General features: G+C 45.9%; 6 protein-coding genes across 6 annotated transcripts; 5 read left to right on the forward strand and 1 right to left on the reverse strand.

Annotated features, from left to right (window-relative positions):
• Window positions 1-2270: 2270 nt before the first annotated feature.
• Window positions 2271-2905, reverse strand: BDW43DRAFT_307301 (histone H3 family protein; the record flags this gene model as incomplete). Its single annotated transcript, XM_032046220.1, has 2 exons — window positions 2271-2617; window positions 2704-2905. The coding sequence occupies 2 exons, from the start codon at window positions 2903-2905 to the stop codon at window positions 2271-2273; spliced, it is 549 nt and encodes a 182-aa protein (XP_031904630.1).
• Window positions 2906-3450: 545 nt separating this feature from the next.
• On the forward strand, window positions 3451-4508 carry derA (putative ER-associated proteolytic system protein Der1). The gene is made up of 2 exons (XM_032038921.1): window positions 3451-3797; window positions 3869-4508. The coding sequence occupies exons 1-2, from the start codon at window positions 3609-3611 to the stop codon at window positions 4415-4417; spliced, it is 738 nt and encodes a 245-aa protein (XP_031904631.1). The 5' UTR covers window positions 3451-3608; the 3' UTR covers window positions 4418-4508.
• Window positions 4509-6251: 1743 nt separating this feature from the next.
• On the forward strand, window positions 6252-6881 carry BDW43DRAFT_264262 (uncharacterized protein). Its single transcript, XM_032040650.1, has one exon. The coding sequence runs from the start codon at window positions 6447-6449 to the stop codon at window positions 6606-6608; it is 162 nt and encodes a 53-aa protein (XP_031904632.1). The 5' UTR covers window positions 6252-6446; the 3' UTR covers window positions 6609-6881.
• Window positions 6882-7720: 839 nt separating this feature from the next.
• Window positions 7721-7906, forward strand: BDW43DRAFT_264264 (uncharacterized protein; the record flags this gene model as incomplete). Its single annotated transcript, XM_032040651.1, has 1 exon — window positions 7721-7906. One exon carries the CDS (start codon window positions 7721-7723, stop codon window positions 7904-7906), a length of 186 nt encoding a protein of 61 aa, XP_031904633.1.
• Window positions 7907-9010: 1104 nt separating this feature from the next.
• On the forward strand, window positions 9011-10528 carry BDW43DRAFT_183492 (nucleotide-diphospho-sugar transferase). The gene is made up of 3 exons (XM_032038923.1): window positions 9011-9492; window positions 9560-9715; window positions 9783-10528. The coding sequence occupies exons 1-3, from the start codon at window positions 9214-9216 to the stop codon at window positions 10422-10424; spliced, it is 1077 nt and encodes a 358-aa protein (XP_031904634.1). The 5' UTR covers window positions 9011-9213; the 3' UTR covers window positions 10425-10528.
• A 716-nt stretch (window positions 10529-11244) lies between these two features.
• Window positions 11245-12442, forward strand: BDW43DRAFT_183488 (uncharacterized protein). Its single transcript, XM_032038922.1, has 2 exons — window positions 11245-11910; window positions 11976-12442. Exons 1-2 carry the CDS (start codon window positions 11577-11579, stop codon window positions 12290-12292), a joined length of 651 nt encoding a protein of 216 aa, XP_031904635.1. The 5' UTR covers window positions 11245-11576; the 3' UTR covers window positions 12293-12442.
• Window positions 12443-12461: the final 19 nt, after the last annotated feature.

Below are 12461 nucleotides of genomic sequence, written 5' to 3' on the forward strand. Positions count from 1 at the left end.
AGCTTAAATTTGCTGTCGACAGTGTGAGCCTGGATTTTGTCCTTACCGTTCCTGCAATGTGGCCAGACAAAGCTAAGATGAATACTCTTCGCTGCGCCGAGAGCGCAGGATATGGCAACACGGGATCGATACGTCTTATCTCTGAGCCCGAAGCGGCCGCAATACATGCACTGCATGCCTCTAGTCCTCATTATCTGTCTGTTGGCGATACTATCGTTTTGTGAGATGCAGGCGGTGGCAACGTTGATCTCATAACATTTTCGATTGTTGAGCTGGAGCTTAATTTCCGCCTCAAAGAAGATATACCTGGACGTGGATCACTCTGTGGAAGCATGTTATTGAATAGGCGATTTGAAGAATTCGTAGAAAGCCAATGTGCTCTATCTCGGGATGGGATCGCGATACAGTGGAAAAAGCAATGCACCGCTTCGAGATGGTTATAAAGAGGACATTCCATGGAGAGGTGAAGCAAGAATCTCTGTTTCCTATCCCTAGAATAGCGGATGACGGCATCTCAATGTCCATCGAGGTCGACTTAGGGTAACTGGACAGGAGATGATTGAATTGTTCCGGCCTAATCTTGAAGAGGTACATAATCTTGTGAGCAACCAGATGAAGACTTCAAAGAAAAAAGTGAAGGCGCTTTTCTTAGTCGGGGGATTTGGACAAAGCCCGTACCCTCGTGAATATCTCCGTGATAGTCTCCCTCAAGACATCGAAGTACGGGGTTTCCCCCGATGGATGGACCGCAGCGGTTAAGGGTGCTTTAACGAAGACTCTCGGGGAATTGTCTCCTTTGGTTTAAAAATCACCAGTTGAGCCGCGAGTGGGCAGAAAGCATTACGGCTTCCGCTGCTCTACTCTCGAAATTAACGGTGGCAGATACTAGAGTTATTTCCATGGGCATTATCGTATTCAAGGTAAGGAATGGTTTATCCAGAAGGTACTAGATACTCAAGATATCGGTACAGCAACAACTAATAGTTTCCAGGGAAACGATATCAAAGAAGCGGAGTCTATCCAAACCTTCTGATGTCAACAGCAACTGGTCAGCGAGAGAAACTTTGATTCAATACGTGTTACTCTCTATCAGCTGGATACTCCTGCTGGAGAGGCACCACCGTTGTACTTCAAACGCCGTGAGTTGAGAATATAACATCCTGCTCCAAGTCCCTATAGCCTGCACTTATTTACTGACTGTTAGATATCAAAAACCATGCATTTCTGAATCCAAATCTCAACACTATTGAGAAGGCACGCTGCCAATCCGCGTTGGTCACGATAACAAAGGGTATTATGAGGTCAATTTTGAGATACGTGCGACTTACTTTTCCACTCACTGTGAATATGCCCTTTGGTATAAGGGCCAAAATCATGGAAGTGTGAAGGTCGACTACTCCTGATGATGTTAACGCTATCTCCTGATCGTTCTATAGTACCTCCCGGTTCTCACTGTCCCCATTCATGCATCCATTTGATGCATCGAGAAAGGAAGGGAAATAGTGGTAGGCAAAGGAAGTTGTACCTAGTTATCAGGCTTTCGATCATCGATATCTGACGGTGGCTTCAGCCGAGTTCGCAGAGCGAAATTGAAAAGTAACTATGGATGCGTATAACATAACACATTCATGTTTCATACCAATGAAGTCCATAGTTTGTGAATTAAGACTTGTTTTTAATTACGCACCGTTTGTTTGTCTTCTTTTCCTGTGTGCTCTTAAATCAACACAGTTTCAACAACCATATGTTAAGTGTACTACGCGGAGATTCTGCCAAGGTGGGTATATAAATATAAATAGATAGATAGATAGATTAATATTCCTTTGTCTAGGTATGTGATGAAGAATTACTAGGAAGTATACGTCTTATATCCGTCAACCTAGTTCTCGCCATACTGAGAAGTATCCCTTTCAGTAGACACCCATAGTCTAATATACACGAACCATCACACTGATAGACCTTGTGGTCCCAACACTAACAACATAGCACAACTGCAGTACCAACATAAATCAAAACAGAAGACCTGTTCTGGTCGTAACTCCATAACCGACCATACGCCTGCAACCTATACACCAACCAGCAATGTTCAGGGGGAAGGGAATTGCAGGCAGATATAATCGAGGATGCCAAGATTGTAAAGAGAAAGAGAAAAAAAAGCCAGACAACAACGGAATTATAGCAATTGAGATTCAGACTCTTCGGTAATCCCACACCTAGGTGCTTTCCACCAAATTATTATTTCGTTCCCTTCTTTCCTGGGACGAGTGCGTTTAGCCTAGACCACCCCAAGCGCCACGGATTCTCCTAGCAAGCTGGATATCTTTTTGCATAATCGTCACTCGCTTCGCGTGTATAGCACATAGATTGGTGTCCTCAAATAGATGAACAAGGAAAGCCTCCGCGGCTTCTTGTAGCGCCATGATGGCTTGCGACTGCCAGCGCAATTCAGCACCAACATCTGCAGGAAGTAGCTCCAATGCGACTTCGCGCACAAGTCTTGCGAACGGGAGTTTCCTTATGAGGAGGTCGTAAGAGCGCTGGTATTTGCGGATTTCCTTCAAGGCAACGGTACCCGGTTTGTAGCGGCGATGACGGCCTTTAGGGGTGGGATCTCCAGCTGAGGTTAAGTTAGTATATAATTGGCCCGAGTATTTAGACACGAGGGCAACTAGATCTAAAAAGTGAATAAATAAATACACATACGTTGGACATCTGATTGCCTTGATGCACCAGCTGGTCGCTTACCCCCCCTCTTGCCTCCAATGGACTTGCGCCCTCGAGTCGACGGCGACGCTTTTCCAGCTGCACTAGATGGGCTTGCAGCTTCATTCTCTTTTCCAGTACGGTCCGCCTTTGCCCGAGGTGCGGCGACTATTTTGCGACCTTGCCCTGTCTTCGGTGGCATGATGATGTCTTGCACGACCAAGTATGGATTGTATTATAGATGTAGAAGCGAGTCAGTTGGGAAGTGAGGGGTAATTGTACAGGTGCTTTTTTCCATGCGACAACGTCGTTGGAGGTGCTCGCCCTTTCAGGATATTTGTTTTTTTGCGCCGACGTATGCAAAGAACTTGGGTCAAGGACTTTTGTTTCTTTTGGGTTAAGTCGCAACCCCTCTCTGATCAGCCAATTTCAGCGGAGGACACCCGTGGAAACGGCCTGGTCTTGCTCGGAGGGGTTCACTTCTCACAAGAGAACCATAAGAAGGAAATTGGGTGGTTGGGATCAATCAATTGATAGATGCGCCGATTTCTCCCAGCCTTTCTGATTAACGCGTAGCGTGTCGCTTTGCCCCACTGAAGCGCGCGGCAGATACACATGCGCACGTGATGATAGTGACAGATGCCACTGCCCTCAAAGCGGAAAAGGCCACCTGGAGCTCTTGGTCTCCGCCTTTCATAATGCTGGAATATATGGTGCCTGGCCTGGTTCTTGTCTATCATATTGGTAGTTATCATCATTCAACCCCGTTCTGCCTTTGCCTCCTCCCTCGTCTCCCCGATTCTGCTCCTCAATCTTTGTACTGTCCAAAAATACTCTCAATTGCACTTCAGCGATCATCCTGCAATAGTCCGGCGGCCCGCGACTAACAAATAACTTCCGGCGTGATGGCCGCCATCTGGGGTAATGGGGGGCAAGCAGGGCAGTTTCCCCTTGAACAGTGGTTCTATGAAATGCCCCCGGTCACGCGATGGTGGACAGTAGCTACTGTGGCTACGTCCGTCCTAGTTCAGTGTCATATCTTGACTCCCTTCCAGCTGTTCTACAGCTTCCGCGCGGTCTATGTAAAGTCCCAAGTATGTATATCGCTTCCAAGCTTGGCAGGGCCGGAATCAAACCTGACCACATGAAACTAACGACATCGCAGTATTGGCGACTTCTTACAACGTTTCTCTATTTCGGACCACTTAGTCTAGACTTACTCTTCCATGTCTTCTTTCTCCAGCGGTACTCGCGCCTTCTCGAAGAATCATCCGGTCGATCTCCAGCCCGTTTCTCTTGGTTACTCTTCTACGCCATGGCCTCCCTTCTCCTCATTTCCCCGTTCCTTTCGCTTCCGTTCCTGGGTACAGCTCTGTCGTCCAGTCTGGTGTATATCTGGAGTCGGCGCAATCCCGAAACCCGCCTCAGCTTCCTCGGCATTTTGGTCTTCACGGCCCCGTATCTGCCTTGGGTGTTGATGGCATTCAGCCTAGTTGTCCACGGTATCGTGCCTAAAGACGAGATTTGCGGAGTGGTCGTCGGTCATATCTGGTACTTCTTCAATGATGTCTATCCGTCTCTACATGGCGGCCACCGCCCCCTGGACCCCCCGGGTTGGTGGGTACAGTTATTCGAGTCCCGGGCTGGAGCAGGAACCGGCACAGCGAACTTGACCCGGGATTTCGCCGCCGCCGCGGCACCTGAAGTCCGATGAGACGAAAAGCACTGGCGGACGGATTCTTAGATTATCATATTTTATACATAATATCCAGCCATGGTCGGGGTGTAGCAATCATTTTTGGAACTCTTTTGAATTATTCCCCCTGTCCGGTATCATTTGCAATCCCGCCGTGTGCAGAGTGGTACTCAACGTCGATTTGATTGAACTGGGAACTATGACCATGCGGGGCTCTTCAATTGGGGAGATTTGTCATAAGCGGCAGGCTTATATTTCCGCTCTGCTTAAAGCCGACTTTATTTCCTATCCCTTCTTTTCATCCATTGCGATGCTTATGGAATGCCAGTGTAGTTGGTCAGTCTCTCAGTGGCGGGACATGGGATGGGGCCTACATCGGATCATTTCACCAACCATTTAGGACGTTGAAGTTGCTTGTGGGGAGGCGTTAGAAATAGTAGGGGATAGATACTTTGGGGATTATGTCTCTTGATTCGCATGTAGTTTGCAGCTCATGGAGTAGAGCGGACCTTAATGTCGGGTTAAGCAGAGAGCATTTTGAATGCCACATAATAAGTATCGAGAAGGCAGCTCCTATCGATTACTTAGGACGGCAGCCTGATCGTTGCGGTTGCCATGGAAGAAAAGTACCGCGATACGTGTCTTAAGGTCGTCTCCATAGAGATACTGGATAGAATAGGATAGTATCCCCGCATTGACCCAATCCCTAGGGGAGTCGTCTCCAAGTGACGTCAATGCCTGCTTGCTTCCCTCGTCAAATATTCATTGATAGGCGAAATATCCGCCCAACCCCGCGGTTTCGCTTCCAGGTGGCTTTCCTTGGCTGATGTACAGGAAATATTGATGAGCGTGGCCACTCTGTTGTTACTGGTTGGACATAGTACTGCCTTTTACTTTATGGGAATACATCGCGTCTTTTTGTTTCCCTCTTCCCAGAGTTGAGATGATGGTGTGAAGACGGAGATCTTCATGGAATTTAGTTAGTTTATTGATTTTTTTGACAGATGACGGATAAATTGGGCAAGAGAAATTCTTGAGGTAAAAGTGCCACGATTTTCTCTCAACTTGGCGTTATTCAATCGCGGATACACGTGCTAAGACGGTCAGTTGAAAATAAGGTGCATGATGTCGAGGTTGATAATCGACCTCGACCCTTGAACCTTGGGGAGAGATTGAAACATGCTAGAAGATTAAAAAAAGACTCATGGCGATTGACTGAAATGCTTCTTTGTCCACGCGTCTGACAGTCCACTGACCAACCAGAAGTCGGTCTGATTTGAAGACCGCGGGGGGCAATACTAATTACCGCCTCCTGCATGCGCAATTAATAGAGTGGGTCGACACAAGCCCCAAAGGAATCCGCCGTTGATTGTCTTAGGCGACTAATTATGACCAATGGTTGGCTGAACGTTGGATAACTATATGGAAGGTTTTTGTCTGCAAATGAGGTGGAAAACTGGAAAGGGTGAGAGAATGAAGATGTGGGAAGGAAAGGAAGAAAAGGCGCTCCGTTTCCTCCGTACTTTAAAAAAATAAATGAAAAATATTATTATTTTGTTGATTACTGATTTTGTTTCTACTTTTATTTTATTTTATTTTGTCCTTTCCTTTTTCCTTAAAAGAGAAAGAAAAAAAAGGGAGAGAAAGATACTACATTATATAGGTTGTGTGTGAATGATTGGGCAGAGTAAAGAGCATTATTAGCCCTAAGTATTGATTGAAGAAACACCAGCCTATTACAGATATACTCCGTACAGAAGCCTGTACAGTAATCAATTGGTACTATTTGTCTCAAGTATGTATCAAACTGACAGATTGCATAAGAGACACGATCAATTATCAGTCAACCGACGCATCATCCTCTTCCGGAAGTAGGAAGAATGTAAGTGTAGTGGAAGTACATACTACCTACTAGTGGAACTGTGGATCAATCGGTATCGGCGTTCACTTCCACCGATCAATCTGATATCTTTCTGTTGGGAACCATTCCAGACAAGACCAGAGACCCGGTTTGAGAACAAAGATTTCATACTCGTACCAGTTATCCATGGTTCTTCCAACAACAATGCACAGCAATAGATCTACATTTCTTCTGCAGCCGATTCGCCGAGAAGCTTTACCCTACACACAAACACAGCTTGACGGCGCGCTTAAGGGACACTCTCCAACCACAGCATTCTTTTTCTCTCCACACCCTGGTTCAAGTTGATAAGCCACAGATAATTCAGAAAGAGGTGAAAAGATTAAGTGGACCAGTGTAGACGAACGGATGTGGACTTTTCTTTTGATAGATATCCAATAAGGTTATTTCCAAACATGGCTGACTGCGCGTATTATTTTTTTTACCCTTCCTAATTTTAGTATCCTATCATGGTTGCAGAATCATAGTTGCAGATGCAGTGTCATTATCATTATAAGGACCATGCACGACAATGGGATATGGTTAGGAGTACTCAGTAGGGATTATATTGCGTTGAAAAAGTTCAAATGTGTTGAGAAGGGTCTCACCGTCTGTTGAAAAAGAAAAATACTCATATATGGAACCGTTGACTAAATACGATTACGAGGGTTCCCTGCCTAGTTGTACTCTGTACCTTAAAAGTCACCTCGCAGTAGCTACCAAAACGGGTGTAGACGACCGTTCCGCTCATTACATTACAGACTGACCTTGTACATAGGAACTACTACTTAGTACTACTTAGTACACTAGACTAACTGAGATCATCAGCCTTATTTTATTAATTTAAGTTTCTTATTATTACCATTACTATTACCATTACTATTATTTTCCCACCCCAGCACTATTTTCATTTTACATCGGCCAAGAGGAACTCGAAAGGTAAACTATTTCTCAACGGGTCATATTAAGGAAAGACTGATCAACGTGGCACGGGAAATTTAAGTCTTTTTCGAAACTACAATTGCTTTTTGAGCTAGTTTTGGGGTTTTCTTCTTGGATCGAGAAAAGCAGGCAACAACATAGAATACATCCCTACTTCATTATTATGCGCCTATATCCATTCCTTGGATCTCTTCTTCCATGTCCCAAAAATTCGTAATCGACCATAAGAGTAGAATTTTGGGGCAAATGAGGAGGTGCCAGGCCACTGCGTAAGCTTCCCTTTATGGTATAGAGAACGACTGGACGCGACTAAATCAGACCGTAGCCATTTTCGGTTAGATGGTCTTTCTTTCCGAGGCCTTTAAAATTGATTTGTCTCTAGTCCCACTTGGGGCCCCACCGCTTGTCCTTTCCTGGACTAAGAGGAACTGCCACAACTGGTTCTCAGGAGCTGCAAATGATTGGCGCTTTCCTTCAGAATGCAAGCACCTAAAAGGTTAATTAACTACGTCTGGGTGGCTCCAACTGGGACAGGTACGAGATACTACGTACTACATACCAACTTAAGAGCGCTGCTTGTTGAACTGGGATGTGTGGCTCAGCCTATTGTCAAGATAGTAGTAGTATTCCTGCCAAGGGCAGCAAGGAGACCGAAACACAATTAGTAATTGATATCCATCTATGTGTAAAGATTAAAATTGTGATGGATCTGGAAGAGACGAAAAAGATAGGGAAAAAAAGAATATTGCTCGTGTCTGGAAAGGGTTATTGAACTCGAAGATGCAAAATTAAAATATTTAAAAAAGAAAAGAAACGAAAAAAGGAAAAAAAGAAAAAACTCGGCTAGGTAGATATTATTACAGGTATGTACTAAGGTAGGACAGACTGATTAGTAGATTTTAGACTTGGGACGGGGCCTGAGGCCGACTCTTAAAGTGGCGGAGGCTTAGCCTTGGCTCCAACCTAAACCTTCCCCAAACAAGTCGTGGTTTGAGACTCCACTTGTCCTTTTCCCCCTCCCCACTCTTCAAAGCCCCTTATCCTGAACTGTCTCCTGGCCTATGGTGTTGCCCCCAAGCCCAGTAACCATGGGCCGTTGTTCACGCTTCGCCGCCTTCTACACTTTCTCCGTGTCTCCTGCTCCAAACTTTACTGCACACTTTCACACCCCAAACCAACTAAACAGTCTATCACCTGTTGCTGCCGCTCATTATTAGTTGATGCTTCTGCTTCGTTGCTAGGCGTCGTTCGTTCCTTCTCTCGTCTGCCTGTCCTTTTTTCTTTGCTTCAATCAGAAAAAAGACTAACCCTCTTCATTCCTTTTATTTATTCTATATTTTTTCCCCGAAATTTTTTTTTAAGCAATCCATCGCTTTTAATTACTATTCGCCTCCTTTGCATCGCCCGCCTCCCAATACCTATAACAACCCCCCCCCCCCCCTCCTCCGGCCTCCCCTTTCTACTTTTAAGTTGAAGGCTTTGTTCGTTCCTTAAATTATCATTGCTCATTTACTTAGTGGCTCGTGGGCGGAACCTTCTCTATCACGCACCTTCTTTTTGATTGAGTCGAGGAACCCGACTAACGGAACTGAGAGAAAGAAAAAGGGCAAGGGGTCCTCATCAGCTCTCTATTGCGCTTTTTCAATCCTAACGGCCGTGATAGGAGTGTCATTGTCGCCCAAGAGCATAATCATCTTGCCCGTGGAAGACTCATGGTTGCGAGATAGCCGCTATTAGTTAGGGTTGTCTTTTCCGCGCGTTGTCCCAACCTGGTTGTCGGGTTCGGTCAAGAGCAGGCTTGAACGTTGTCTTGATTCCTTTACGACCTTTTTGCCTCCTTTCTAGCTGTTCGACACGAAGTTACGATAGTGGATCGCATCAATTGGTTACTTATCACCGGGAAAACCTTGAATAATCTGGCCATATTGTCTGTTTATACAAGCTCTGATTTCGAACGACTCCCTTTTTCACCATGCGGAGAGGCGTCTTAATCTTCCTCGTTGTCAATCTTATAATATTATCCTTCCTTGTTCGCAGCGTCTTCACGCTTCTGGCCTTGTTGGTGGAAGATGCTTCCGCTGATGCAATTCATCGCGCGGAGCTCCCCTCGCCAAATTCTAGCCTGATCGAGCAACGGCCGCAGATTATTCCCAAGATCATTCACCAGACCTACAAGAACGAGACCATCCCTGAAGTCTGGAGAGAGGCGCAACAAAGTTGCATTGACTTGCATCCTGACTATGAGTATATTGTACGTGCAATCTCTCTTTCTCTATTGAGCGCACAAAGGCGGCGGACATTAATACACTCCTCTTTAGCTTTGGACGAACGAGAAGGCGCGCGAGTTTATCGCGCATGAATATCCGTGGTTCCTTGCCACCTTTGATGGCTACAAGTATCCCATCCAGCGCGCAGACTCGATTCGATACTTTGTCTTAGCCCACTATGGCGGCACATACATCGACCTTGATGACGTATGTTCTATCATGATGTTCCCTTGAGGAAACAAAGGAGGCGGTTTTACTAATTGAGCTGTATTAGGGTTGCAACCGTCGCTTAGACCCCCTCCTCTCCTACCCCGCTTGGGTACGTCGTACCGTTCCAACAGGTATCTCTAATGATGCCATGGGATCGGTTCCACAGCACCCGTTCTTCCTTCGAGTGATCGAACTATTACAGTCTTACGACCGCAGCTGGTTGCTTCCATACATTACTGTGATGTACTCAACTGGACCTCTGTTCCTCTCAGTAATCTGGAAGGAATACATGCAAGAAGCCATGGGTGAATCGGCGCGTGTTCGGATTCTCATGCAGGACGAATATAACAAGTACTCGTGGAGCTTTTTTACTCACCACGTTGGGAATAGCTGGCATGGTAAAGACGCCCGGTTGATCTTCTGGATGGGACAACATTGGATGTTCCTTACGCTTTGCGGCTTCATCCTTGCAGGAGCAGTTGGATTCTGCCTCTGGTGGATTTATGGTCGACTGATGCTGTTGGGGTCGAAATACCGTTACCGATACACTAAGGTCCCAGGCTTCATCTCAGTTTCCGGCCTGTCCCCTACCCGCAGGCCTCGGCGCCCAACGCCTACACTATTACATCGTATCTCTATCAAAGAGGACGAGGAGACCGGTCCCATCACTGAGACTTCATATGAACTCTACAGCCGTCGTGATTGATTGAGCGTGTTCACATTTTACATTTTCTTTTTATGCACGTGTTGTCCACATCGATACACTTTGAAACGACTTATACTATACACTCAAAGTCCGGTTAGCTCTTTGCCTGTCGAGCGTTACCATTCAGACTATTTTCCTTACCTTCTTTATTTATGTATTTCCTTCTTTTGTTCTTTTCTTTTCCTTTTGCGCGATTTACACGGAGTGCATGTATGGAGTTATCTTTGGGACGGGTTTCGAGTGGAGTGCTTTTCTGAAGCAGCTAGGGCGCTCTATCTCTTTTTGTACATATTTTGGCCAGATGAGTAAGAGTTGCATTGCGACTTATTCATCTTTGGTGATGTTTCGATCTTACTACCTTTTAACCTTTACCCCCCTTCTCTTTCGACCATGTCTGTTTACCACATTTACCCCGGCTTTTCACTGCCCTCTGCCCTTTTCTTTACACATAGACTTCTTTTTCTTCTTTTTTCAACTTCTACTTTAGGTAGACAGATGCTCACCAGCCGTCCAGTTCTTGATGCCTAGAGCCTGCTGGATTTGCTGAGATTAAAATAATAATTGGGGTGTGCGCCAAAGAACTTTTAAAGAAATGATTCATTGCTGTGCAGACTTTGCAGGAGTACTAGGAGGTAGATCTTAGTACGGAGTTAGTAGGAGTGGAAGGTTGCGCTCTGTTTGGTCCATAAATTGTCGAAACGCCATTAAGACAAAGAAGCTTTAAGACATCGGTTTCAGCTTTGAACTCTCTTCTGCTCATCGCGGCGGCAAAATTCCGATACAAGGACCTTATTGGCCACTTTGGTCAGGCATTCTACTTTAAATGCCCTTTCAAAATGCGATTCTCACCCCGGGAAGAGGGCAACAAGGGCAACACCTGACATTCATTGCGCTAATCCCGTGGCATGTCCCTCCACCATCAAGTATGTGGACGTATAAAAGAGCCCATGAGTTCCCTGAATCGATTTTCTCCAGCATCTTTGCGACCCACCTCGCCTGATACCCCAGTAGTTTCTACCCTAGATTTTCATAGCGTCTTGTGGTACCCGTGCTGGCTCACGATACTTGAAGTCTACACTATCCTCAATAGACCTTCCACCTTGTCCTTCTTTAGCCACATACATACTACACACAGCACCACCTTCAGTCATCATGAAGCCAAGTTATTTCGCCAACCCACTGTATTTTCTCTTGCCAATGCTAGCCAGCGCAGTACCAGCCCCGATTACGGGACGAGATGTTGCCATCACGCCCGCAATGATCGAAGCTGTCGCGCCGAAGTCGAAAACTTGTGACAGTAGCGGGCAGTACGCTACGGAGTGTGCCGACTCTCAAAAGGCAGCCAAGCATCTAGCCAAGTCCTTTGAGACTTATAAGATCACATCGCCTGCTGAACAGGCGGCAATCATCGGGTTGGTGGCTTTTGAGAGTGGTGAATTCAAGTATAACAAGGGCCATTTTGGGGATGTTGCGGAGGGAAAAGGCAGTAAGTTTTTCTCAAACAACCCTGTCCAGCCACGGAGATGTAACTGACATGGAATGAACGTCTAGCGCGCAACATGCAGTCCGCCGATTACAATACTCAATATGCAAAGTCGCTCGATGACCTCAAAGTTAAGCCCGAAGTCATCTCCAAAAACGTGGGAAAGATTCTCGAACTTCTGATTTCGAATGACGAGTATGATTTTGGTTCTGGAGCCTGGTTTCTGGCCAATGTATGTTCCAGTACTGTGCGGCAAGAGCTGCAAAATGGTTCAAAGGTGGGATGGCAGCGCTATATCACCACATGTGTGGGGACCGAGGCCAACGACGCTCGGGAAGTTTATTGGCAGAGTGCAAGGAACGCGTTGGGCGTCCAGAGTTCTTGAGCCCTGTCGATGTGTTCAATATACTGCGTAAGACAGTGGGTCTAGACACCGCCGTATCCATAGCCATGTCACACTTCGTTTCTCGATACTTTCCCCTTGTCCTTAGCTGTTACTGACAAGATACCATTATTCCACGATCATTAATTAAAAAAAAAAAAAAAAAAAAAAA

Source organism: Aspergillus alliaceus, assembly GCF_009176365.1.
Source record: "Aspergillus alliaceus strain CBS 536.65 unplaced genomic scaffold BDW43scaffold_5, whole genome shotgun sequence".
Taxonomy (NCBI): Eukaryota; Fungi; Ascomycota; class Eurotiomycetes; order Eurotiales; family Aspergillaceae; genus Aspergillus; species Aspergillus alliaceus.

What these genes read in the sequence shown, in the direction of transcription:
- derA (XM_032038921.1), top strand. Translation starts at nt 3,609, where the DNA reads ATGGCCGCCATCTGGGGTAATGGGGGGCAAGCAGGGCAGTTTCCCCTT. An exon ending in CGGTCTATGTAAAGTCCCAA is followed by an intron (nt 3,798 to 3,868) that starts GTATGTATATCG and finishes ACGACATCGCAG; the next exon opens with TATTGGCGACTTCTTACAAC.
- BDW43DRAFT_264262 (XM_032040650.1), top strand. Translation starts at nt 6,447, where the DNA reads ATGGTTCTTCCAACAACAATGCACAGCAATAGATCTACATTTCTTCTG.
- BDW43DRAFT_183492 (XM_032038923.1), top strand. Translation starts at nt 9,214, where the DNA reads ATGCGGAGAGGCGTCTTAATCTTCCTCGTTGTCAATCTTATAATATTA. An exon ending in ATCCTGACTATGAGTATATT is followed by an intron (nt 9,493 to 9,559) that starts GTACGTGCAATC and finishes ACTCCTCTTTAG; the next exon opens with CTTTGGACGAACGAGAAGGC. An exon ending in CATACATCGACCTTGATGAC is followed by an intron (nt 9,716 to 9,782) that starts GTATGTTCTATC and finishes GAGCTGTATTAG; the next exon opens with GGTTGCAACCGTCGCTTAGA.
- BDW43DRAFT_183488 (XM_032038922.1), top strand. Translation starts at nt 11,577, where the DNA reads ATGAAGCCAAGTTATTTCGCCAACCCACTGTATTTTCTCTTGCCAATG. An exon ending in TGTTGCGGAGGGAAAAGGCA is followed by an intron (nt 11,911 to 11,975) that starts GTAAGTTTTTCT and finishes ATGAACGTCTAG; the next exon opens with CGCGCAACATGCAGTCCGCC.